Source organism: Camelus ferus, chromosome 12 (assembly GCF_009834535.1).
Source record: "Camelus ferus isolate YT-003-E chromosome 12, BCGSAC_Cfer_1.0, whole genome shotgun sequence".
NCBI classification, from domain to species: Eukaryota; Metazoa; Chordata; class Mammalia; order Artiodactyla; family Camelidae; genus Camelus; species Camelus ferus.
Window position 1 is genome coordinate 50,104,067 of NC_045707.1, and position 26,463 is coordinate 50,130,529.

The 26,463-nt window shown below is 39.7% G+C and overlaps 1 protein-coding gene and 1 long non-coding RNA gene across 2 annotated transcripts in view; one reads left to right on the plus strand and one right to left on the minus strand.

The window, feature by feature from the left end:
- The window catches only part of POC1B (POC1 centriolar protein B), an 85,592-nt gene extending 64,986 nt beyond the window's left edge, over positions 1–20,606 (plus strand). Inside the window, 3 exon segments of the mRNA XM_032493646.1 lie at positions 15,711–15,878; positions 15,880–15,927; positions 19,044–20,606. Of these exon segments, the coding sequence (XP_032349537.1) occupies positions 15,711–15,878; positions 15,880–15,927; positions 19,044–19,148 (321 nt within the window). The 3' untranslated portion in view covers positions 19,149–20,606.
- The window catches only part of LOC106729893, a 46,910-nt gene continuing 35,993 nt past the window's right edge, over positions 15,547–26,463 (minus strand). Inside the window, exons 5-10 of the long non-coding RNA XR_001366309.2 lie at positions 19,746–19,825; positions 18,438–19,100; positions 17,948–18,058; positions 17,012–17,203; positions 16,413–16,576; positions 15,547–15,808 (exon numbers count right to left, since the gene is read on the minus strand). This is a non-coding gene — a long non-coding RNA (uncharacterized LOC106729893). The remainder of the gene's footprint in view (positions 15,809–16,412; positions 16,577–17,011; positions 17,204–17,947; positions 18,059–18,437; positions 19,101–19,745; positions 19,826–26,463) is intronic.

Below are 26,463 nucleotides of genomic sequence, written 5' to 3' on the forward strand. Positions count from 1 at the left end.
TTTATGTGTACATTAAGGTTTGAGAATGGCTGGTCTAAAGCTTCAGTAGGAGTTGGGGTGAGGAGATTAGGAGTACTGGAGTGTTCTAGGCAGAGGGAACTGTGTACGGGAAGACTGGGTAAGGCTTGGTATGCTCTAGGAACTGAGAAGAGGGCTGGAGCCCAGGGACAGGTAGGGGACTGTGGTAGCATGGCAGCCAAGAGAGGAGGGTGGCAAGAGGATGGGAGGGTCACCACTGTTGAAAGCCAGAAGGATTTTTAAAATGATGAATTTAGCAGAGATTTTTGGTTACCTTTTGGGGAGCTTTTTCGATGGAGTAGTACACGTGCAAGCCAGTACGAAATGGGTGAACAGTGAGTGGAGGGGGCGGAGTGAGCAAGGAGACAGCAAGAACAGATTATTCTTTCCTTTATTCAAGACATTCACTGAGCATCTATTAATACCAAGCAGTGAGAATGTACAGATGAAAGGCTAAGTCCAATAATAGTGATATATGCCTGAGCTGCTATGGGAGCACATCAGTAGAGGGGTTAAATAAAGGAGTGTGTGTGTGTGTGTGTGTGTGTGTGTGCATGCATGTATGTGCGTGTGCATGTACGCGCATGTGTGAGTGCTGGAAAATTTGGGTGAGGGACAGAAACATTAATAAGAGATAACTTCCCAGAAGGGTTTGAACTTGAGCTGATTCTTTAAGAACTTGCTGCCAATATGGAGAACAAGGACTGAGTTCAGTGTGTGCATAAGCAGTAGGGCTGGAGAGGTGCTGGTGAATTCAGGGAGCTGTGGACATTTCTGGTTGGCTGCAGCACTGGGTGGGGTTGAGGAATAGCAAGAGAAGAGGCAGGAGAGAAAAGGTGAGGCTGGATCATGAATGACCTTGAATGCCGTTTGAAGGTGTTTGGCTTCCCCCTAAGAATTTTAGGAGGACCAGTGAAGGATTTTAAGCAGGAGAGTGACAAGGGCAAATTTGGTTTCAGACCCAGATTACTCTGGAGATGTGAGAAGCAGGGGTTAGAGGGAGGTGAGACTGGAGGCATGAAAATTAGCAGGCAAGTGCAGTAGTAATCCAGACAGGGAGTGAGGACTGCTTGATCTCAGCAAGAAGAGACTGAGCGATGGATCTTGAAGAGAAAAAGTCAAAAGTTCTGTTTACCGATTAGACATAGGAGGAGAGGGAAGAGTCTAGAATACCTCCCAAATTTGGAGCTCCTGGGTAGTTAGTGGCATTGTTTACCAAGGTGAGACAGAGACGGGGCTTGGGTATGGAGTATCCTGTTCAGAAATACAGATCTGAGAATCTGTACTTGAATGATCAAGCCATGCGGTCCCATAGGATGATCCCTAAACTGCAGCTTCATAGTGGATACAGTAACGATTGTGATAAATAGGTGATCATTAATCTCATCTCATTCATCCAGGGGATCATTAGAAGACTGTTTGAATAATGATGGTTATTTGGTAAATATTGTGACTGAAATATAAAGCAGGTAAAACTGGTTGCTTTATAACGTCTGTGAGTAGCAGGTGTGCTTTAGTGGTGTCGCGTGGCTTCCGCCCCGAGAACTTCCTGCTCACGCCTCTGTGTATGTGTTTAGTGTTGATAAGTTTTCATGATTCTTAACCACTCTTTTTATGAAGTTGTAGAATCTAGTTCATATTCTCATTGACTCATGATGTCTGTGAAAAGTACTTTTGAACTTTATAGTAGTGTTTGAATATTATTTCTCCTAGACCTTTCCCCCCCATGGTAATTGGTTTAAAAAAGGAAAGAAAGAAAAACAATCTTTCTTTATAAACACAGTCATTGTTTTTAATCCTTTGGTTTCTGAGTTACTTCCACCAGCAAAATAAGAAAGGAGGAAAACACCCACACCTTTCTATACACAAAAACGTAAGAAAAAAATACATAGTAGGGCTATCAAACAGTAATACTGTTACCATAGCATCCTGTTTTCAGTTATTTATAATGAAATATTTGTTACTGATTTTCTACTTGTAAGCTCTTTGTCCTGAAGATTTTATGCCATAGATTTTCAACTATGTCCAGTTACATAATCTTTATCAAAAGATTAAATATTTTAGATGCAATTAATAGATTTAACTGCTTGATGTTAGATTGGCTTCCTGTATTATTAGGAAATCACTTTTCACCCATTGAAATGATGGGACCAGAAATTTTAAGTAGATATTGGATCTTTATCTACTGTTTTTAAAAATTATTATATACATTTCTCAGGTAGCTGCCTGAAAATGCAAACCTTTTTTAAAACCTATATCTGAAAATGCCTTAATATTTTGTTTAGGATTTGCAGAACACTGGTTTCCATTTTAAATACATATTCAGCATGTACTTGTTCATTTACTACTCAGCTAACATTTTTCAGTATGGCTCGTTCATGTATTTATTGAACTGTCATCTGCCTATAAATAGCTTATTAATTAATTTGAGAAACCAGACACATAGGAAAATATTTTTTAAATTTGAATATAATGGATAAATATTTTTAATTCAACAAGTTATATTAATGCCTTTTGTGTATCTTACATAGGAGGTACTCACCATATTGTCAACTATCTGAGAAAGTGAGATGTGTATTTCACCTTCTAGAAGGGTGCAGTTTAGATTTCAGTGGAGTAGGGAAGGACCTGATATGGTAATATTGGTAATGATAGGTAACTGAATACAAACTGTAGATTAAATTCCTTACCTGTATTCTTACGATTGTATAATGTAACCCAGTATAATTTTCTTCATTTTACAGTTGAAGAAACTAAAGCTTAGGGAAACCAAGTAATTTGTCCAAGGTCACACAGTCACCCATGGAAGTAACAAGTTTAAACCCAAGTCTGTGTGACTTGATGTTCTATCCCTGTACCGCCGTATTATATCATAGCATGGATAATTATACAATACCACAGATATCAGAAATGCAAGGAAAACTGAGTATTGCTTTTAAAAAGCAAAATTGAATTTTTATAAAGATTTAGGGCAAAGGCAAATTGCATCTATTTGGGGAAGATGAGGAATGATTTCATTACTTTTGCAAGTGCAAATTAAAGTCAACTAATATAAAATGCATTATGTACACTGAGATCACACAGGAAGCTTTCACTCCCTGCTTTTTGAATGATACAATGCACAATAAATAGACAGAAGGGTGGTTCTCAACACCCAGCTGTGAATATACATTACTGTTATAATCACAGTTGTCATTAATGGTACTAAAATGTTCACATTATGCTAGATGGTGAATAGAACAATAAATAAATATAATATTTGCCCTCTAAAAATGTTCTGTAAAGCTTGCCAATTTTCTGAATGTAGCTTTGTTAAATGATTGCATGGATTCTTGCGTTAAAATTGCCTCTTCATAGTATTAAAACACAGAAAGGAAGCTAGTCTTATTCAAGTGAGCAAAGCATGAGTTCCTTTGTACAATTTAAAAAAATTATCTCATGACTTTTAACACACAGCTCATTTCTTTGAACTTGGCACTTGAAGAGTTCTGAGGAACAGAAAATAGGCCTGTGAAAAAGGTCAAGGAATGGCATTATTTACCTCAGAGAGTAAGCAAGCCCAGGAAATAATTTTTCAGAAATTTATTCTAAATAATCCTTCTGATTCTGTGATGATTTTTGTTTCATAAAAATAATGAGAATAGTTATTTAGGACACAATGTGACTTGTTGGTTTGGTTGGCTTTCTGTGTACATTATTATGATACGAAAGTGGTAGTGCTATATTATTCTTTATGTCTTTTCATTGAATTTTTTAAAGTATAGTTGGAACTTAAAAAGTCAGTTGTTCTTAGATAAAAAGAGAAGTGTTACAGACTCACTGTCAGCGCGTTGCTGTGGGGTTGCACGTCTCACTCACGCACACCTGCAGCGGCTTCCCGCGAGTGCTGGTGTGTGCACAGAGGGGCAGCTTTCACAAAGGTGAACAGTGGCTCTTTTGAGATATCATATGGGTGAAACTAAACCAAATATGACTTTCCAAGTCAAACTTCCACTTTTTCCCAAGATGTAATCCTTACTTGAATATGAAATATCTTTTTAAAAAGTACACCATTGTACACTATAAGCTATTACCAGCCTCAGAATATAGATTCATACACACACATGACCTTTTTTGAACAGGGTGAAGTATCATTATAAATAATGGTTTATTTCTAATCTAGTCATTTCAGCATTCTGCATAAATTATTCTTTTTGAATTCTGTATGTAAGAAATAATAATGAATCCCTTAATCTGTAGACCTTTGGGTTATAGCAGCAGAATTCACAGAAGACATAATGGCTACTTGTTCTCTCAGGAAATTTACAGAAAGTTTTACTGGTGTTATATTTGTCTAGAAGACTGGAAATAGCATTTTTATATTAACTTGGAAGAGAGCGCACTAATTCTAGTTCAGTGCCTACCTGCTCTCTTCCTCTACCTCCCGCAGATAATTCTGGTCAGTATTTTATCATTAATTAAGATTTATCTGGTGCAGTGCAGATTGTAGACTCAGCACAGGGCAGTAGAAGACAAATCTTCCTGTAAGGGACTCATAGTTTATGGTTGCCTAATCATGTAAGAAGTAGAACATAGAAGGAATTTTTTGTACAGATTTTCTTTGTCCTACCCATTCATGGCTTCAAAATTAATAAGCTTCCCTGGAGATGAGAATAAAGATTAAAGACAAAGACAGACAGATTTGTGGCCTCAGCTGTCTTTTTCAAGGGCACTGAATTAATCATTCAGATATTCTGGTTGATAGCTGCACGAGGGTGGGGTGAGGGGTGTTTTTCAAGTCTTCTGACAAAAATAAAAATTCCGATTTGGTTTGAAGAAGAAAAATCAAAGCCCTCAGTAAAACCTTATCCCCAAGGCCTCTTTTTCTCTTTGAAAAAGATGTATGATTTTTCCCAAGGGATAAACAGAAGGCTTTCTCAGCTCAGCGAATTTAGTTTGGGATTCACAAATTTCACATGACACTCTCTGATTTTACCCTAGAAGTATTTTTAAATCAGTCATATTTGACCAGGTGTGTATGTCCCTATAAGGATACACAATACACTGTGCAGATATGTAAGATGGAGGAGAGGTGGTCAGTTTTCTCCTTCAGGACCTATGGCCTTGTCTTCCTAAGAATTTGAGAAATGGAGAGAATTCTGTGTTGTGGTCCTGTGACAGCCCAACATGGGTAACTCTGTAGCCCTCTTTTCTGTTGTTCTGATTAATCTGTCCACTCCTTGGTTAAAGCTGGCTTTTGATCTCCAGGAAGGAACCAAAGACAGAGCAACACTCTGAGTCACTTCTGAAAGACGGCCATCCTCTCTCGGTCAGGACTCTCAGATGAACTCACGGACTGTCTGAATCCTTTGTGCTGATGGTGGACTTAGTGTAAAGCCTCCCACTCACTGACCACCACTTCCTCCAGTCTTCCAAGTCTGATAATTCAGCAACCCCAGGAGGGCCTCCCTCCCATCCACAGAGCTTCTGCCTTTCCACTGCCCACCTTCTGTGTCTGTGTGTCTGCTTGCCCTGTAGTCTACCCTCATAGTCACGCCCTTGCCCCTTTCTCTCTGTTGTACTCACCCCAAAAAACTTTAGCCTGGTTAAATCTATTTCTCTGCCTACTCTCCATCTGCACGCAAGCAACTGGATTTGACTAGACAGCCATGCTGACTGCTCTCCCCTTAAATTTATTTATACAAAGCTCCAGGGGCACTCAGTACTGCCTAGCAGTCATTTGCCAAGTAGTTATCCTCTCGCTGCCCTGTGGTATCAGTGTCCTCTTTCTGCTTGGTCTTCTCCATCAGCACACATTTGAAGTGTATTTCCCATCTTTAGGAAGGAAAGCTTCATCTGACCGCTCATCCCTTTCCAGCTCCTGTCTCACTGCTCTGCTCCCCTTTATAGCAAAACTCCTCAAAAGAATGGCATATGTTTAGTCTTCATTTCTTCACTTTCTACTCTTCTGAATCCACTCCAGTTAAGCTTCCGTCCCCACCACTCCAGTCTTGTTAAAGTCCCAATGGCTCATCCAAATCAGCCTTTCGCAGGACTTGGTCTAGTGATCACTCCCTTCTCTTTGAAACTCTGTTCTTACTGGGCTTCTGGTCCAGTACCACCCCTGCCTCATGGGCCACAAGTCACCTTCCCTGCTCCCTTCCTGCCTTCTGAAAGTCTTTGCAGTTGTTCTCTTGTTTGGCTCCTCCTTCAGTGATCGTAGACCCATGGTTGTAAACACCATGGCCGAGCACCCCAACTCCAAGGCAACAGAAGCTTCTGCACTTGGTCCCCTTCCAGACCTTTCCTTATGTACCTCTTCAGCTGGCTGTTCATTTGTATCCTATATAAAAACTGATAAACATATCTGATCTGATAACTCCCAAACTTATACCTCTAGCCCCAGCCTATCTACGGAAATCTAGAATCATGTATTTCCAGTTGTATCCATGACTTTCCCCCTTGGAAGTCTAATCGGCATCTCAAACCGTAAGATGCCCAAAACTTACTCTCTACTGCTCCTCCATTAAAAAAATACATCATCGGTGGAGCCAAACTGTAATGTAATACTTCACCCAGAATAACTTTTCTTCATAACCCTTGTTACTACCTGACATCACACGTCTATACATTTTCCTACTTCATTCACTGGAGTATAACCCCATGTCAACAGGGTCTCTTTTGTTTATTCATTTCTTGTAGTAGGCAGAATGATGGTCCATAAAGATGTCTGTGTCCTCATCCCCAGAATCTGTGAATGCATTTCTTACAAGGCAAAAGGGGCTATGCAAATCTGATTAAGTTAAGGATCTTGAAATGGGAAGATTATCCTAGATTATGGTCCAGTGCAGTCACAATGGTCCTTACAGGGGAAGGAGGGAGGTATAGGAATTAGACAAGAAGGTATGTCAACGGAAGTAGAGATTGGAGTGATGTGACCTTGAGCCATAGAATGCAGGCATCCTTGAGGAGCTGGAAAAGTCAAGGAACAGATTCTCCTGTAGAGCTCCAGAAGGAACACAGCTCTGCTGACACCTTGATTTTGGCTCTGTAAAACCTATTTGGACCTTCAGAACTTTAAGGTAATAATTGGTGGTGTTTTAAGCCACTAAACCTGTGATAATTTGTTACAGCAGTGGTGGGAAACTAATACACTCCTATATCTCTGGCACTTAGAATTTTCCTGGCACATACGTGTAAATATAACAATTTGTTTGAATAAATGATATGTCTTCATTATTTTTATTTATTTTATTATATATATTTTTTATTGAAGTCTAGTCAGTTTATACAATGTGGCAATTTCTGGTATATAGCTATAGCATAATGCTTCAGTCATACATGAACATATATATATTTATTTTCATATTCTTTTCACCATAAGTTACTACAAGATTATGAATATAGTTCCCTATGCTATATAGTATGAACTTGTTGTTTATCTATTTTATACATATTAGTATCTGCAAATCTCAAACTCCCAATTTATCCCTTCCCATCCCCTTTACCCCAGTAACCATAAGTTTATTTTCTATGTGAGTCTGTTTCTGTTTTGTAAATAAGTTAATTTGCCTTTTTTTTTTAGATTCCACATACAAGTGATATATGGTATTTTTCTTTCTCTTTCTGGCTTACTTCACTTAGAATGACAATCTCCAGGTCCATCCATGTTGCTGCAGATGGCATTATTTTATTCTTTTTTTATAGCTGAGTAGTATTCCATTGTACAAATATACCACAGCTTCTTTATCCAGTCATCTGTCAATGGGCATTTAGGTTGTTTCCATGTCTTAGCTATTGTAAATAGTGCCACTATGAACATTCGGGTGCCGGTGTCTTTTTGAATTAGGGTTCCTTCTGGATACATGCCTAGGAGTGAGATTGCTAGGTCATATGGTAAGTCTGTTTTTAGTCTTTAGCGGAACCTCCATACTGTTTGCCACAGTGGCTGCACCAAACTGCCTTCCCACCAGCAGTGTAGGAGGTTCCCTTTTCTCCATAGCCTCTCTAGCATTTATCCTTTGTGGACTTTAGAATGATGGTCATTCTGACTGGTGTGAGGTGATACCTCGTAATTTTGATTTGCATTTCTCTGCTAATTAGCAATGTTGAGCATTTTTTCATGTGCTTATTGGCCATTTGTATGTCTTCACTGGAGAGTTGCTTGTTACGTCTTCTGCCCATTTTTGGATCGGGTTGTGTCTTCATTATTTTACATCTCATATAAAGATTATTAAGGTTTCTAATCCCTACTCTAAATGTTATCATTGAAAATTATCTATTATTTCTTTGAAAAGTAGTATTTGCTCTTATTTTTGTCCAGGCAAAAGATATCCTTTGTTATCCTAGCCTATTTCAGGCAGGCATTTTATAAGTGTGTATGTGCGCACGTGCGTGTGTGTAGTGATTTAAAAAAATCTCAGAATGTCAGGAATGGAAAGGATTTTTAAAGGGCATTCGGTTTGAATTTCCTGATGTTTGTATATTTCTCACAATATCCCTTAACAAGTGATCATTCCAAGTCTATTTTAGAACCTTCAATGATGGGAAACTTACTTGAGCTGGAAGGGTCAGACCACTTTTGGATAGGCTTTTCTGACTTTTGTCTGTTTTGTTCTCTACTTACAGAAATAAACCAAAACTAGAAATGTTAATTATAAACCAAAATTGACTTATTTTAACCCTTTATTAAGGATATATCTGAAGTTCAGGTTGCTGTTTATCTTTACATGTAAAAATGCCTACTTTTGCATACACACTTGTCAGAAAATCCTTATGCTGTTTCATCAGAAACCATCAAATATACTTTGGGATAAAAATCAAGAAGTGATTTGCAGTTAAGTCATAAATGCTTGCGTTACTTCCTCATTGTGCCTCTGAGAAGGCATATAAAACTGATTTTTTTCAGTATGATTCAGTAGAGAACTGTATTGGCTTAACTTTGGACTTTACGTCTCTCCAAATACTGTCAAATTATTACTAATTACATTTTTGTGAATGGCTCAGCTGATTCAGGACAGTCTGCTAAATTTGGCTCGACAGATGTTGAGCCCTGTCTGTGTCTCATGCACTATGCTGGGCACCTGAGAAAGAAAGATGGCAAAGGTGTGCCTCCTCCCCTCAAGAGAGTAGCCCTGATAATCTAGTGGGGAATACAGACATGGAGACACAAGTTTAATGAGAAGTGCTAGATGCTCTACTATGAGGGTGAAGTGGCGCCAGTGATTCGTTCTGACTTGCCAGCCCAGACAGTGGGTGAGTAGGAAGGGGAGGAGGAGAGGAGAGGAGAGGAAAAGAGAATAAATGTAATGCAGGAACTTCTGTATGTAACTGGGCACCACAGTATCTTGAATGGTCCATCATTAATTATATAAGCAGTAATAGTTTAAACGTGTGGCCCTTAATCACGTTGTGGAATGGTTAACTTCCAATAAAAATTTGCTTTCAAATGCCACAATTTTTACTCTTTGTTGATGCGTTAAGAGAATTAATTCTCTAGTGTAAGTGACAAAGGGATATTTATGCATTAAAATTAACCATGTCCTTTAAACCTGTTAAGAGCCGTTCGTCCCTGTAATGTGACAGGCTTCTCAGGGCTGGCGGAGTAGCTGGCAGCAGTTAGCTCTAGCTTTTCCTCTGTTGCATGTGCTCAGGTGGAAGTGGAGCCTTGTCACCTGCAGAAACAAGGATTGCTCAGTTACTCAGGTTTATCCTGTGCACTCGGTGAGGCTGCGCTTCCCATCTTTGAGACGGCACCCCCTGGGCTTCTCCAGGGAGGACTTAAGGGTGGTGACTGCCCTGCCATCCATTTGGAGGAAGCTGTTCCCTGGGAACCTGTAAGCTCCATGGAGGCAGGTGCCACTTCTGACTTGTTCTTTGCTGTAGCTTTAATGCCTCCCGTGGAAGGCCTTCATTTGTGGAATGAACCAGTGAATGCTATTGTTATGCCCCTGTTCTTCAAGTGTCTGCAACAAAGAGATGCGGGGCCATATGTGATTTCTTCCTTGAATGGACCACCACAGCATCCGATCTTTTCTGTGTCTTGCTGGCATTTGTTTGCTGTGCTTCTTGTTTATCCAGTAATGCCAGCGATGTGCTGGGCACTGCGCGGGATGTAGGCCTGCTCTGTCTCAGTTCTCTCACCGCTACAGAGAATCCTCCTCGATTGCAGGCGTCACGTTGTCCTCACATTTAACACTGGTAAATGTTTAGTGTTGTGTCAGTGTCCGATAAGCATTCCCCCAAAAATGAGTATTTAGCAGCTCTGAGGTAGAAGAGGCCCTCGGTGTCCTGGGAGCGGCAGGTACTGCGGCCTCATGTGCCACACTTTTCATAACCCAGAATCTTGAACATATTTTCCCTTTACAGTTTTTTTTATTTTAATTTTATAAATGAGTGCGTTGAAACCTCCCCAGGCTGTGCACCCTGCTCTTCCCCTGTGCAGACAGGATGGTGGGAAGGAATCTGCTAATATCCAGGCTCCTGTGCCTTTGAGAGACAGGAGGACAGATGTGTCGGCTGGCTGATGTTGTGGGATGGCAATCTTGCACTTCTCCCCTCTCTGCCCACTCCCTTTTTCCTGTGTTTATTCATCGCCATGTGTCATATGATAGTAATGTATTTCTTTGCTGATTCCAAACAAGAAAACCATTATTAAGGGAATATTGAGTTCCTTCCTGCCTAGACTTTCTATGGCTTTTAACCTTTTCTTTGCCCATTTCCTATTGCCCTTCTTCACTAACCACACTGACTGCAACCCCCAGGGTCAGTGACTGACTTGTTAATTAGATTGAGGCCTTTTCCCATGAATGGCCAGAGCTGCTGCTACAGTAAGACCAGTGATATCTGCAGCCGTGTGTACATACTTAGGTGTGTTGTGATCCGTGTGAGAAAGACTGTTGTGGTCATAGAGTTTGGTTTCCGTCTGTGAGAATGGTGATAAACTCTGCACGTAAGTGGTTAACATGTTCAAAACTATTCAAGTTTCTGCTAAGTCCAGGGGGTACAGTGGTGAGAAGAGTAGGCACAACACAGTCTAGTGAGGGAGACAGACAACAGACAAGGAACAAATACATAAGGACAAGTCAGATCAGTTACGGAGGAACACGTCAGGATGCCGTGGTAGGAAATGGAAAGTCCACCTTCATTAGGCTGGTCGGGGACTACTTTTCTAAAGATGGGACAATTAAGCTGAAATTTGAAGATCAAAAAGGATTCAGCCATGCTAGGAGGGCAGAGAAGGCAGAGCAGAAGCAATGCTAAAAAAAAAAAAATCTGTTGGGGGAGGGTATAGCTCCAGTGGGAGAGTGTCTGCTTAGCATGCACGAGGTCCTGGGTTCAATCCCCAGTTCCGCCATTAAAATAAATAAATAAACCTATTTATTTCCTCCCCTCCCCCCAAAATAAGCAAGACAAACAACAAAAAAATGTTTTTAATAAAATTAGATTAAATGTTTTAAAAAGTCTGACCTTTGAGCAGGAGTTATACATTTTAGTGTGGTTGTGTATGGCCATCCATACATTGTCTCTGGCCAGTGAGGGGCTGCCTGGGATCAGGAATGCAGACTGTGAGTCAGGACGTCATGTCCCGTACTCATCTTTTCACTGCTCTCATTTCAGTGTTTGCCGCCAGTCAGTAGCTGGGGCCCAGGTGGGTAAGTGCTCTATGTTGTTTCCTAAGTTCCCTTTGCTCAGGATGAGAATAAGTGGGCCATGCGTGCTTCTGGGCATGACTAGTGAGGGGCATTAAAAATCCTGTATGTTAACTTACTCTTCTATGATCTATGATTGCTAGTTTTGTTTTTTTTAACTTTTTTTTTTATTGAGTTATAGTCATTTTACAACGTGTCAAATTCCAGCGTAGAGCACAGTTTTTCAAGTTACACATGAACGTTATTCATTGTCATTTTTTTTTCGCTGTGAGCTATATGACTGCTAGGAGTTTTGCTTATGAACATTTCAGGGATGGCTTTAGCTTTTCTTCATCATGTGGAGTTGAGTAATTTAAAGTGTCAGTAGGATTGCTTGGGATGTCTGGATTTTACTGAGCGCTTCATACCCAAAAAAGTCATTTCCATTCAGGTGTTTTAGGTTAACACCCTAATAGTGTCAGGCACATCACAAAGGTGGAAAATTTGGGGGTACAGAGCATAACTGCTCAGAGACCCAGAGGTTTTGGAGGCACATATAGCCTGGTAGGCAATATAGGAAAAGTGTAAGTTCATAGATGTCTGAGGGAGAAAAGTAGAAAAGATAAATTACCAAATGACTGAAGGCACCAGTATGTCCGTTTCAGGAGAACAGGTCTTGGCTCTTGCCACCCGCTGCTGGGCTGTCACCGTTTAGAGCAGTGCCTGGCACAGAGGGAGCTCCAGAAATACTGGTTGTGTGAACAAACAAAAAGAGCCTGAGCAGATACACTCAGCTGGGTAAGAGCAGCATGAAGTGCCTTATGCGTGTTTTAAAATGAACTTGAACTGGGAATGCCGGATTTTCAGTTTTTTATTTTCAACAAATGGTGAGTTAGTAATATTATGACAGAGGGAAATTTGAGGTTTTTATCTTCCCCCCAAAATGGTGGGGAGGGTCATGGAGAACAGTGGCTTTGAACCCACGGTTACAGTACCTGGAGTACTTGGCATCTCTTGGATTTATGACTGGTCATGTTCCATACACCTTTCCTACCTGTGTGGCTTTGGGCAAGTTATTTAGTCTCTCTGTATCTCTTTCCTCATTTGTAAAATGAGAATAGTGGTAGAGCATACCTGAGAGGGTTATTGTGAGGATCAAACCAGTCAGTGTGTGTAAAGCCCTTGAAACAGTGCTGAGCACACAGGAAGCTGTGTATGTGCTGACCGCCACCTCTGTGTTCTCATCGCCATCATCAGAAGTGTGCTTCCCGCATGGAACGCTCCTATGTCAAGTGGTAACCAGAGATGAAGACTGACTAAAATTGTAAAACTTCTGTGATTTCTGTGCTGCATATATTTGGATTCTTTCTTTTCATAATAGCTTTAATGAGATATATAATTCACAGGCTATAAATTCGACACTTTAAATGGTACAGTTTTTAATGGGTTTTAGAATAGTTACAAAGTTGTGCAACCATCACCACCATCTAATTTTCGAATATTTAATCACTTCCCAAATAATTTGAGTATTTTCATCATCCACATACCCTTTATCAGTATCTGCCCATTCTTCTCTCCTCCCAGCCCCTGGCAACCACCAATCTGTCTGTCTTCGTATATTTGTCTATTCTATTTCATATACATGGAATCACATAATATGTGGGGTTTGTGTACAGCTTTTTTAACTTAGCCTAATGTTTTCAAGGTTCATCAAGTTCAACCATGTGTTAGTACCTCATTCTCTTTTGTGAGTGATTGATATCCATTGTGAAGGTAATAGCACATTGTTTTTTCATTCATTACCACAGTATTTTGATGCAGGTAGGGTGTTACCATTTTATTGACTATTATGAATGCCGCTGCTGTGATTTTCATGGACAGGTTTTACACGGATGTTTGTTTTGTTCCTCTTGGGTACATACCAAGGAGTGTAATTGCTGGGTCATATGGTAATTCACGTTTCACATTTTGAGGAATTAAAAACTGTTTTCCAAAGTAGCCGCACCATTTTACAATCCCCCCAGCAGCATATGAGGGTTCCAATTTCTCTGTATCTGCACCAACATTTGTTACATTCTTTTTTATTTTAGTCATCCTACTGGGTATGAAGTGGTATCTCAGTGTGGTTTTGATTTGCATTTTCCTGATAGCTAGTGATTTTGAGCGTCCTTTTATGTGCTTATTGGCCATTTGTATATCTTCTTTAGAGAAATGGTGTGTTCAAATCCTTTGACCATTTTTAATTCGGTTGTCATTTTGTCTTTGAGTTTTAAGAATTCTTTATATGTTCTTTATGAAGAAATCTCTATCAAATATATGATTTCCATAAATCTTCCCCAATTCTTTGGGGTTTTTAACCCCACCTTCTTGGTGTTGTCTTTTGAAGCACAAAAGTTTTAAATTTTGATGAAGTGCAATTGATTACTTGTACTTCTGGGGTTGAATCTAATAAGCCTCAGTCTAATCCAAGGTGAGAAAAATTAATTCCTATGTTTTCGTCTAAGATTTGTATCATTTTCGCTCTTACAGTCTACGATCCATTTTAATTTATATGATGTGAGGTAGGGGCCCAGAGTCTTTCTTTTGAATTTAACTATCCAGTTTTCCCAGCACTTTTTAGTGGAAAAAGACAGACTATTCTTCATTAAATTATCTTGGCAACCTTGTCAAAAATGAACTGACCATAAATGTAAGGGCATATTTCTGGACTCTCAGCTCTATTCTATTGATCTGTGTGTCTGTCCTTATGTCAGTACCACACCATCTTGATTACTGTGGTTTATTAGAGAATTTTGAAATTGGGACATGTTAGTCCTCCAACTTTGTCCTTCAATATTATTTTGGCTATTCCTGGTTCTTTGCATTTCTGTATGCATTTTAAGACCAGCTTGTCGATTTCTTTTAAAAAGGCAGCTGAGATTTTGATAGGGATTGCCTTCAATCGGTATGTATCTATTTGGGAAGTATGGCTATCTTAATATTAAGTCTTCCCATTTATTTAAATCGTCTTTAATTACTTTCAGTGATGGTGTGTTTGTAGTTTTCATTATACAAATCTTGTACTTTGTTAAATGTATTCATAAGCATTTTATTCTTTTTGATAATAGATGGATTGTTTTCTTAATTCTATTTTCAGATTTTTCATTGCCTTTTTTATTTTTATTGTGGTAAAATATATATAAGAAAAATTTACCACTTCAATCATTTTTAAGTGTACAGTTCACTTGCATTAAGTATTCTCAATGTTGTGTAACTATCAGCACTATCTATTTTGAGATCTTTTTCATCATTTCAGATTCTTTACTCATTAAGCAACAAGTGCATAAACTCCACATTTCCCCTCCCCGCCAGCTCATAGTAACCTCTCTGAATTTGCCTGTTCCAGGTACCTCATATTAGAAGAATCATACAGTATTTTCCTTTGTGTCTTCTCATTTCACTTAGCATGAGGTTCATCCATGTTGTAGCATGTAACAGAATTACATTTATCTTTATGGTTAAATAATACTCTACTATATGTATATACCACATTTTGTTTATACATTTATCTGTTGATGGGAACCAGATTGTTTCTCTTTTTTGGCTCTTGTGAGTAATGCTGCTGTGAATACTGGTGTAAGTTATCTGTTCAAGTCCCTGCTTTCAGTTCTTTTGGATATATAGTTAGGAGTGGAATTGCTGGATTATATGGTAAGTCTATGTTTTAACTGACGGAGGAGTAGCCATACTGTTTCCATAGCAGTTGACCATTTTATATTCCTACCAGCAGTGCATGAAGGTTCCAATTTCTCCATATTCTCACCAATATTTGTTAGTTTCCATTTTTTAAAATAATCCTAACAAGCTTTTTAGTGGTGGAACACCTGATCCTTCAAACAGATAGTGTTTAATTGAAAGAAAAAAAAAATTTCCTCCATTCATTTTTAGCCTTTTTTCCCTTCTTTTAATTGTAATTTCCATAATTTGCTGTAGTTGAGGATGAACCACTCAATGTATTGAAAACATTATATATAATGTTTTCATCTCACTTTAAAGTTTGGAAACTATTGACACTATCTTTTCCATCTATCTTTACTATCAAAGACTATGGAAACCACTGTTAGAACTCTACCAGAGAAGGGTGAGGAGGTCTGCGGATATTTCTTGAATCCTTCTTTAATGTCAGAATGTTCACCTACAAACTTGAAAAAGAAAACAGAAGACATGAGCGACCTCCCTCCTGAGAGCCAAAGAACCATCCCGCTCGCTGTGGTCCGACGCACTAGAGCACATCATGGACCAGCTCAACGTTTTAACACAGGTGCGCTGGCGTGCTTTGTGCTGGGGGGTGTGCTGTGCAAAATAATCCTGGTTACAGCAGGCTGCAGAACTCACAGAGCAGGGGGAAACTGTCTTAGCACAGCAAGCTCAAAGGTGGCAATCAGTATTGCAACACATGCTCTGCTGAGGTAGTTGCTCTGGCAAGACCTTGTGGAGGCGACTGTGAAGAACTGTGATTGTACTGCATGCTATAAATGTATTTGATTATGGGCACTAATGTTCTGCCCTAAGTATTTTTGATGTGGTTTATTCAGATTATTAGGACATTGTCAAAGAAATATATAGGGCCATAAGAAAAATCTATTGGGATGAATCATTTCAGTTAGAGTGAAACAGTGGCAGTGTTTGTAGTCCTTCACTTTGAAGATGATATTCTCACTGCCCAACATCTAACTTCCAGAGCTTCTTACTGTGATGCTGTTTTCTTTAGGAAGTGATCGTTTTTACATCCCCTTTTGGACTTACCTAGTCCTGACGCCAGTTTGCCTTTGCAGAGAGAACATCAGGGTCTTCCAGTTCTTGGTCAGGAGATACAGGTGTCATTTAATGGAAGCTCTATATTAAAATGGACACATCAAAGGCGGTCCTTCCAGCTCTGCTGAGTCAGTGTTTCCTCTGAAGAAGTCATTCTGTTCACCAAAGAGGAACAGTAAGATACTGATACTTGTCAGAGCAGACGCTGTCCCAAGTTTTTAGAAAGGCTATAATATAAATGCAAGCTGTCAATTACTTTTCCAGAGTAAATACTTCAAGTTAAAATAGCTCTTGCATGGAAATTATCTAATTCTTGTTCTCAGCCCTGGCTGTGCATTATAATCACCCGGGCAGTTAAGATGTACAGTTCTTATCTCCAGAGAATTCAAGGTCCTGGCATCGGTCTTTTAATACTCTGTTTTGGGTTCAGAGCCAGTAATTAAAATTTTTAGCCTTTAGATAACATCTCAGGGCCTTTGGCATTAAGGGCCACATATGTGGATGTGGGTCCTGACAGACTGTGGGAACGAGCCATGTGAGACCCTGGAGTCAACATAAGATTTGTTCAGTGAAAATCATAGTAAAATCACCAGTTTCCACGTTGCAGTGTGGCGCTAGAGGTGACTTTGTACGTATCAGACACTTCTTTCCTTCAAAGGCAGTTTTCTCTCCATGCCAGCTCTGACGTCCTCACTGCACTGTCCCAGTGGAGGCTTCTCCCAAACCAGTCTTCCTAGTTTGTCCTCTTCCAGCTCCATGGCCCATTTCCCCTTTTCACCTGACTCAAGGGTAAATGAATTATTATAAACTTTATTGAACTGTTATTTTTTAATGTTGAAAAACTGGGGGAGGTTGTTTTTTACATATGAAAATAGTTAAAAGCAGGCAAAACACACTTGCAAAATGGGAACAGTGTGAATCACGGGCAAGTAGCAAGTAAAATTAACATGTTCTAACTCACTTTAATTACAGATGACTGAACATCTAACTCAGCTGCAGTGTTTATAACTGTACTGAATTATAATCAGAGATAAAGTGAAATTCCATTTAAGATAGTAGCAGTGTTAAAGGTGCTCTAGCAGCAGCTTCAGCATGTGGAACTGTGATAATGTATGTAAAGTATCGGGCAATATGCTTGACACCCGCTAGGCACTCAAGAAGTGGTGCCTAGTATTACCAGCATCGCTATTAATTTCAATGAGTTATTACCAATATAATATGGAATACGAAAGCAAAAGCTATTAGATAAAAAAATCATTAAGACTGATTACCTTCAGCAGCTGATGGGGAATCAATTCATTATCTTGAAACTTGTTGACTAAAGTAAGCCTTCATCCCGCCTTTCCTGTATGAACCCTACCACCAGGTAACCAAATAATATATGAGGGAGGTGTCTGTCTTATAATTTATCCCAACTAGAATATCAGTGGCAATCTCCAGGATCGATAGGTCTAGGCACTGAGTAGTTACTCACATCACGAAAAAACAATCAAACATTGTGCCATCTGATAAAGCAATATACTTACCAAGGGATCCAGCCTGAGTCTCAAACCTCTGAGGCTAGAACAGACTAAGCTGCATCTGGTGTACATAATCCTTAAAGTCCAGACTAGTATACACTGTACTGGTCAAATGGCCTGAAATAGAGGGAGAGGGTGGGGATCTGTAGAGTAAAAGACTATAAATGACATATCAAATCTTAAAAATGGGTAAGACAAAGCTATAGCATCTAGGGGTGCACACTTAACCATAAAGACATGCAGAAAAGGGATGACTACAGCAGGCAGGACCGTGGCCATCATGTCTAGTTCTTGACCTGCGTGCTGGTCGTAAGGGTGTTTTTCTTGTGATAATTCATTAAGTGACACATATTTTTTGCACAACTTCCCAAATCTATTTTATAGTAAAGTTTTTTTGGAAAAGATTGAAGATGCAGTAGTCAATATCACAAAAATTAGATTTCCCAAATTTAAAAGAAGTCATTCATAAACGTGTGTCAAGTAGTCACATACTTACTTAGGAGCTGAAGGCGTTAGGATAGCTGAGATTCATCAAGTCCCACGTGCCAGGCTGCGTAAGCATTTTACATGCTGTATTTCAGTCTTCCTGGCACCTCTGTGAGGTGCTGTTGTCGCCTTCTGGGTGCAGAAATGGGTGCCAATCATATTTTCAAAGTAAACTAGGTATCCAGCTGTCTGGGATAATTAACATAGGTATGGTCCATTGTGGACTGACTGACAGGATGGCCAGTGATGCCGTTTAAGTAGCACCTGGGCCAGGTATATGGCATTCCCTCCCAACCGCACCCCCGCATCCCAGGTCACGTGCAGCCTCTTCCCTGGCGTTGATGCTCTAGGTCAGACGTGAGAATTGTCTTCAGAGTCTTGATCGTTTATTCCTTTTTCCTCAAATGCATCATTGTTTTTTCTTTTCCTGCTCGACAGTGCCTCGCCCCGTGTAGGCTGAGGAAGGAGGGCAGGTTCTGGGGCTCACGACTGAGCCAACCTCCTAGCAAAAGGGTGGGCATTCCAGTTCTGAAACAGGTTCTCCTATGCAGAGATCGCCGTCCTCATCCTCACCACCAGGCACCAGGCATTGATCACTATGTCCTCCTTTTTGCAGACTGTTTCCATCTTGGAGCAGCGACTGACTCTGACAGAGGATAAGCTGAATGACTGCCTTGAAAATCAGCAAAAGCTTTTCAGTGCCATCCAACAGAAAAGTTGAGTAGAAAAGTACAAGCAGGGGCATGAGAAATGAACACATGTGCGCATACGCAGGAAGGTAGTGCGAGATGCTTCATGCAACACAACCATGTGCTAAACGTCATGGCGATATCTAGCCATGATATTTGATTTCAAATACTTTCATTTCAATATCAAAGGACGAAAGGCAGAAAAGGCATAATAAAGGCCTAAACACACAAGTCAATGTCGAGGACTAATTCAAACCATTACTATTTATGATTGCACTAATAAAGTGATAAATATTCAAATGGCTCTATATTTTCCCCCATATTATTTTAAATGTCAGTTTCCTGGTACAAAGGTAACCAAATCTCTTGATTTCATTGTTATTTCAAATTGACCATGTTCATGCAATTCCTTAAAACAATTAGTGTATTCCTTTAGTAAACAATACCCTTGGGGTTCTGAAATAATTCACTTGCCTCTAAAACAGCATTTTATATGCAGAGAATGAGTTCATGATCTGACTTGCATTTCTTTCAGTTTAAAAAAAATTATTCTTTCTTACCTGTGCGTTAAAAAGACGATCTCATAAAACTCCCAAACCACAAAATTTCCACAGCAAGAATACACTTACCTTAATTAGCAGCAGCATATGGGCATAGGCAGTGGGTTTTGATATAATTTATTGTATACATCATTTATCTTTTGACCAACCTGAAAGAAAACCAAGAGTTAGAAATATGTGAAGCGCACCCATCTTTTTCTTTTGTAGATGAATGCACTGAATGATCTGGGTTGAATCCAAACCTGTGATCCCAGTTTACAAAGACCAAGCATGATTTCAGAATCCTCAAAGCCCAGAACAATGCAACAGCAGTATTTAACGACATACATACGTGTATGTTCACGTGCTTCAGAAGCGGATAGGGCGGTTTTGGTAGCTGAATAGAAGTACTTTAAAAAAAAATTCCCATCGTTATCTTCCTTTTTTTTTTTTTAAATGAATTGTGATTTGAAACAAAATGAAAATGAGCTGGACATTCTAAAAGATCTTGGTTACAAATTAAGAATTTTGTTATAGAGATTAAATTGAAGAAAAATGAATTTAGTTTGCATTTCTGTTAACCTGTATCAAGAACAGAGAAGGTGGGAGAAAGCCATCCACATTAATGATGCCTGAAGGCATAACATGGGGAATTTACTGTCTATGTTTTGGAAAAGAAACCGTGAAGTCTTATTTATATACAAGTATATATTTAGAAATCTTTCTCAAAGCAGTTTTCAATTGTATTTATGAGGTGGTTTTGTTTATCATCTCGTGTTTTTCAAGTGCCTTTTATATGATACTAAGTGTGAACTTCTAGACAGTTTCAAGGGTTTATAAAGACCAAGTGGCACTGTATTTTATAACCTCATCGAGAAGACTATGAAATGTCGTACTGATTTGTTTACTCTTTTTATATGCTTCAAACAATAAAGGCATTTTACCTTTGAAGAAAGTTGTTTCTTTTTAAACGATTAAAATCTGGAAATACTAAACTTACCATCTGGGTCACTCAACTTTAAAACATTCATAACAATCTCCCGGAGAACTTGTCAAAACAGTTTCCTGGGCCCTATCCCTGGGGCTTGTGACTCACCAGGTCTGGTGGCGCCCAGGCATTTGCACCATTACCAAGCTCACAGGAGGCCTGATGCCCCTGGCCTCGGGCCCACACTTCAGAAACCCCTGACTAGCTCTAGCCACTTCCTGCAACACAGTGTGGCCACATGCTTTCCCAGTCACAGACCTTCGTAAGTGATAGAAAAACAGCGATGACATAAGTTTAAATGCTTAGACAGTTTTTCAAAAGGGTTATTTTAGAATCCCCCCAACACACACCTTGTTTTTAAGCTTTGGAGGATTCGTCATCAGAGTCCAGCCTCTCATCTGTCCTAGCTTGTGTGTTTACATCCCCACTCGGAAGATGTGGAAGGCAGTTTCTGAACATGTCCCAAACCAAACTCTGCTGTGCCCCGCCACCCAACCACCACCCACCAGTCACCCTCCCCGGGCCGTCCCACCTCCGTGAGTGGCAACTCTCCTTCGAGGCATTCAGACTGAAGCCCTCAGTCATCCTTGATTCCGCTGTCTCATACTCCACGGTCCATCACTTCAGCAAATCTTACGAGAATGTCTGGCTTACCTGGTTATTTCTCACACCTCCACCAGCCACCGGGGCCCAAGCCACCATCGTCCCTCACCTGGATGACTGCAGTGACACCCTTGCACAGGCAGGTCAGAGTGGTTCTTGAAAAGCCTGAACTAGAACACGTGGCTCTTCAGCTCAGCTTTCAGGGCTCCCCATCTTACTTGGGGTAAAAGCCCCAGACTGGACAGTAGTGATGTGCTCCCCTCCCTCCCGGGTCACCCTTACTCACTGCCCTCTGGCCACAGTGGCCTCTTTGCTTCCCTGAAGAAGCAAAACCGCTCCCACCTGAGGGCATCTGTACTTGCCATTTCCTCTGCCTGGAACTCTGTCCCCAGGGATCCCTCATAACATTCCAGCCCTGCTCACATGTTGCCTTTCCCAAGGTGCTCTTCCTAACCACCCTTATGAAATGGTGCCCTCCATCCACTCCCTGCGTATCTTTGGTACGACACAGACTGCAACACAGTTCCATTCTACCTCTTCCACTGTGAGCTGACCACCTCAAAAAGCCAGCTCTGTCATTAGACTCCCCACCTAGCACAGTGCCTCATTCATAGGAGGAGCTCAGCAGATAGGTGTGAACTGAAAAAAAAAATGCACAACCTAAAAGCTGAGAATAATGTTTCATTCAGCAGACTTACTGAGGACTTAAGCCCACAAACTTTCAGCTCTGAGGGACTGTTTCTGAAGAGGTAAGACAGGAGCCAGGATACATAGGAGTTTTTGAAAGAAAAACAAAAACAGGTTGTCAGAACATCAAAAGATTACTGTTAAAGAAAACCAGACATCAAGTTAATGAATCTAGCACTTTTCTATGTATGGGAAGATGCAAGAGTCTGAGCTTACTAAAATCATTCCTTTGATGTGCACCTCATCTAGGGCCAGTATCCTCTTTTTTTCCATCCTGAATCTCCTCGGGGTACTGTCGGGGGCCGCTGCAGTGGCTTTTGGCTTGATGGCCACAACATCCTTTGTTTACTGAAATAGCAGACAGCATTCTTTATCTATGCCACTTCCTCTTGGTCATAAATTCAACCAACATTTGGAGGCATTTCATGACCAACTGTGTCCCACAGCACTAGGAAGGCTCACTCCTAGATCAGGTGAAGATTCTGTTGACAGGCCACTCACTGTGCTGATTCTTTTTGATTAGGCCCTACTGATAATCTAAAATTCTCCAGATCGACTGTCTTACCAGTCAGTTACGATCCAGGAAATGTTTTCCTTTGTTGCTTCTTCCCATATTTAGGGTTGCACGATTACTAGTATTCTGTGTAGAGTTATATATATGATCAGTTGCCTCAAGACTTTTAGCCAGCATTAATTCTGTCAGAGGCCTAGTTACACACTGGGTAATGCGACAATCTTACAAGATAGACAGGATTTAAGTAACAGAGCTAGTAGCGTTAAGTCATAGTACAGAGGAGAGACACAAGGCATAAATAATTTGAAAACAACAGCAAATTGAAACAATGACCAGTATAACGGGTTATAATCTGATCACAATAAGCCATCAAGTCCACAGGAGAGCCAGCCAGAGAAGCCAGATTCTGGAAGGATCAGGGAGAGAGGAAAAGATAAATGTTTCATCTTCATTTATAAAGGCATAGATCATCAATTTGTTGTAGGTCATAATTAAGAGAAAAGGTTTTCTGGAAAACAAAGATTAACAGCCAACATATTTCAGAAAAAAAAAAAAAAGTCATAAAATTATCACATTTATCACTTCATTCAGACCCATGGAATTAATTCCTGTTGATCTGGATGAAGTCATCAGATTTTTTTCATTAGAGTTTTGTCATTTCTAACCTAGGTCAGTGGTGTGATATAAGCTATCAAACTTAAAATGTCATAAAGTCCTTTTTATGAATCTTCATGAAGATCTTCATTTCATAAAAGCATCAGAGTAAAACCATGATCGTTTGTAAATACCAAAAGACTTCAAATGGCACAAAGATCTGATGACAATGCCACTGACAAGAAACTTCGATATTTGTGTCGTACATTTTAAGATAATAACCAGAATTATGACTGATAACATACTAGGACATATCAGAGGTTTAGGAATTCCATATAAATTTTGGAATATCTGTATTAATGACATTTACCCATACCATATAATCGAACATTTATCTCCAATCGCTTGACAACACTTCAAGTACTTGAACAAGTGAAACAAACCTCACTAGTCTAATATTCCTCTGAGATGCCTCAGGGTTCCTTTGAAGCATCCCAGAGTTAGCTGAAGGTCAAAAGAACTTCAGTTAGAATTTGATATTTGGAAAGTTTGTCGAAAATATCAAAAAGGTTTCCAAACACTTAGTCAGACAGGATCATAGGTCACTGTGAAACAATACTTACTCACTTAAAGTGAAAAAAGACTTCAAAAGCAAATACAGATCACTTAAATGTAAAGAAAGAATCAAAAGCAGTATTCCAAGAAAACTTTGTTCTCTTAACAGAGAAGGAACTGAATCCAGTCCTGCACCAGTTTATTTTTAATAACAAAATCAATTTACCTGATTAAATTTCATCTAATCCCAGCCTGACCGTGCACAAAACTCCTTTATCAGGGGGCTCCCTTTCCATAAACCTTTCTGTATCCATATTAGTTTGTCCCTTATTTTTCAACTCAGAAACAACCAACTAGGACCAAACAACAACAACAAAAAAATCACTCTTTCTGCTTAAAAAATATCTATTTTCATTCCTCATACCTTCTTTTGCTGAAAACACAGATCCTATTTTCCTTGCATATTGAAATGTCTCCTCTATTATTTTGAGTAGCTTTAATTACATATTATAATCTTAACTCTTAAAAACTTTAATCATCTCTAGTGAAAACCAACAAGCAACAAGTGATTATGAACTGTTGGTTCCAGCATTTCCTGATTGGAATAACCCTCGAGAAACTTACAACATGTCATAGCATACTTTCCTTCCTCATTTTGGTACGTGTCTAATAAACCCAAACATCTTTAGTTTCCCTCTTGTAAGGCAACAAAGGTAGGTGAATTCAGACCTGTTTAGCAATTAATGTTCCAGTATTTTATCTTATTTGAAATGAAATGGACATACAGTGAAGTCCCTTCATTTAACTCAGCAAAACTCAAGTTACCAAAAGTCTGGAGAAACTATTTTAGATAACATACCTAAAAGTAATCATTCCTGAAGCGTCCACCTGAAAACCCGTCATTTACTTTTATAAAACATGAAAATATACCCACTTCCTTTCTTGTTGACAAACTCTGCAACAGGAATAACATGAACTTACTGACCTTCAGTAAACCACAAGCTTAAGCTAGCTTTAATGCCAGATATTAACTTAATATTGAGTATTTCTTAGAGCACATGAACTTGAAATTCATCCTGGCCAGTTTCTTTTATATTTAAAAATATTTAATTTGTAAGTGCTTACTTCTAAGTCAATTAAATAGAGATCTTTTATAAACATAATTTTGATAATATTTTCTGGAGGTAGAGTCATATATATAATATACACATAGACATATAAATAGACACAACTAGAGATCCCATAACTTTAACACTTAGATATGAATCAGATATACAATATAAACTTATCAGCTTATAAATAACTGTTGGAATAAATTTAATTTATTTGCTCAAATGACTAAGGCTTTAACTCTTTGTGGAAAAGACAAGAATTTCATCTGGCCTTTACTGAACACTTTAAGGAAGTTAGGAATTAGATTTTAGGTGAGGGAGTTTCTCCACCTGAGTTTTGAGTTTAAAAGGGCCATGTCCCCCCTTTTTTCCCCCTCTATTTCAGATTCCGATTGAACTAATTAGGCTCAGTCTCAGGTCATTGTGGACTATATTTAGATTTCTGATTTGTAGAGATTTGCAAGACAAAGATAGTTGCTTTTAATTCATCAAAGAACTGGTCTGCTGCCTAAATGATAATTAAAAGATTGATTTGCCCAACTACATTTTCTTTATTTTTTATATCAGTGAGAAGATTTCCAACTAAACTGAAATTCAAAAGTTCCACGTTCTAGAGCTTCAGGGTTTTTTTTTTTTTTTTTTTTTTTAATTTTTTTGTTGTTGTTTGATTGTTGTTGTTGGGGGGGAGGTAATTAGGTTTATTTCCTTTATTTTTTTTAAAAAAGGAGGTACAGGGGATTGAACCCAGGACCTCATGCATGCTAAGCAGGCACTCTATTAATTGAGCTATACCCTCCTCTCTAGAGCTTCAGGGTTTAAGTCACCAAGCCTTCAAAGCTTACACAAGACATCCAACAAAGGCCCTCTTTCTGAGTGCACAGGTTAGACCCAGAGCAAAGGTTCTAGTATTTGTTTTTTATTAGCCCTGAATATTAGCTTCCAGTTTTTAATTTATATTGTACAGGCTCAGGTAACCCTATTAGTTTCCTTTAGTATATTTAATTATTCTTTCCTGAGGAGCAGATCCAAATGTCCCGTCTTATAATACTGTTAGGGAGTTTAGATAGAAATGAACACTGGGCAGGGGGAAAGGAAAGGGAAATGAACCATCCACAACACAAGGAACCTGAGCTGTCAGCTAACCAGGGCGCAGGGAACCCGAGTTGTCAATCAATCAATCAATCACAAAACCAGGATAAAAAACAGGAAAAATGAGGGAATGGCGCCATTTTTCCTCTCCTGGATTGGCTCGCTCCCAATCCTCAGGAGTGAACTATCTTTCACTGTTTTTTTTTAATTCACTAATAAAAATCTTGCTTATATCACACTTTTTGAAAAATTATTTTTATTTTCAGGTGACTAAGAACCGAGGTAGTAATTCTTACTTCCCTTTTCCCGGTAACACTGATTTCGGTGCCATGACTGGGATTGCGCGCTTCAACCTAATCTTTCCTCCTCCATCTCCCTCTCCCTCCCCGAGGCCAGCGGAGCACAGGCTCCTGGGGCCGGGCTGTGGAGGCTGGAGCGAGGACAGGGTGCGGGGCTCCCAGCGGCCCTGGGCCGGCCAAGCAGCCAGCGGCCCGTCTGGGGCCGCGCGCCGCCTCCCCCCGCCAGCCCCGCCCGCCACGGAGCTCCAGGGGCAGCTAACCAGGCTTACTCCAGAACCACGGTAAACTGCGTCACTTCTGGCCCTTACGCTGGACTGGCCTATAGAGAAGACCGCTGACCGCCTGAAAACCAGGAAGAGGAGAAGAT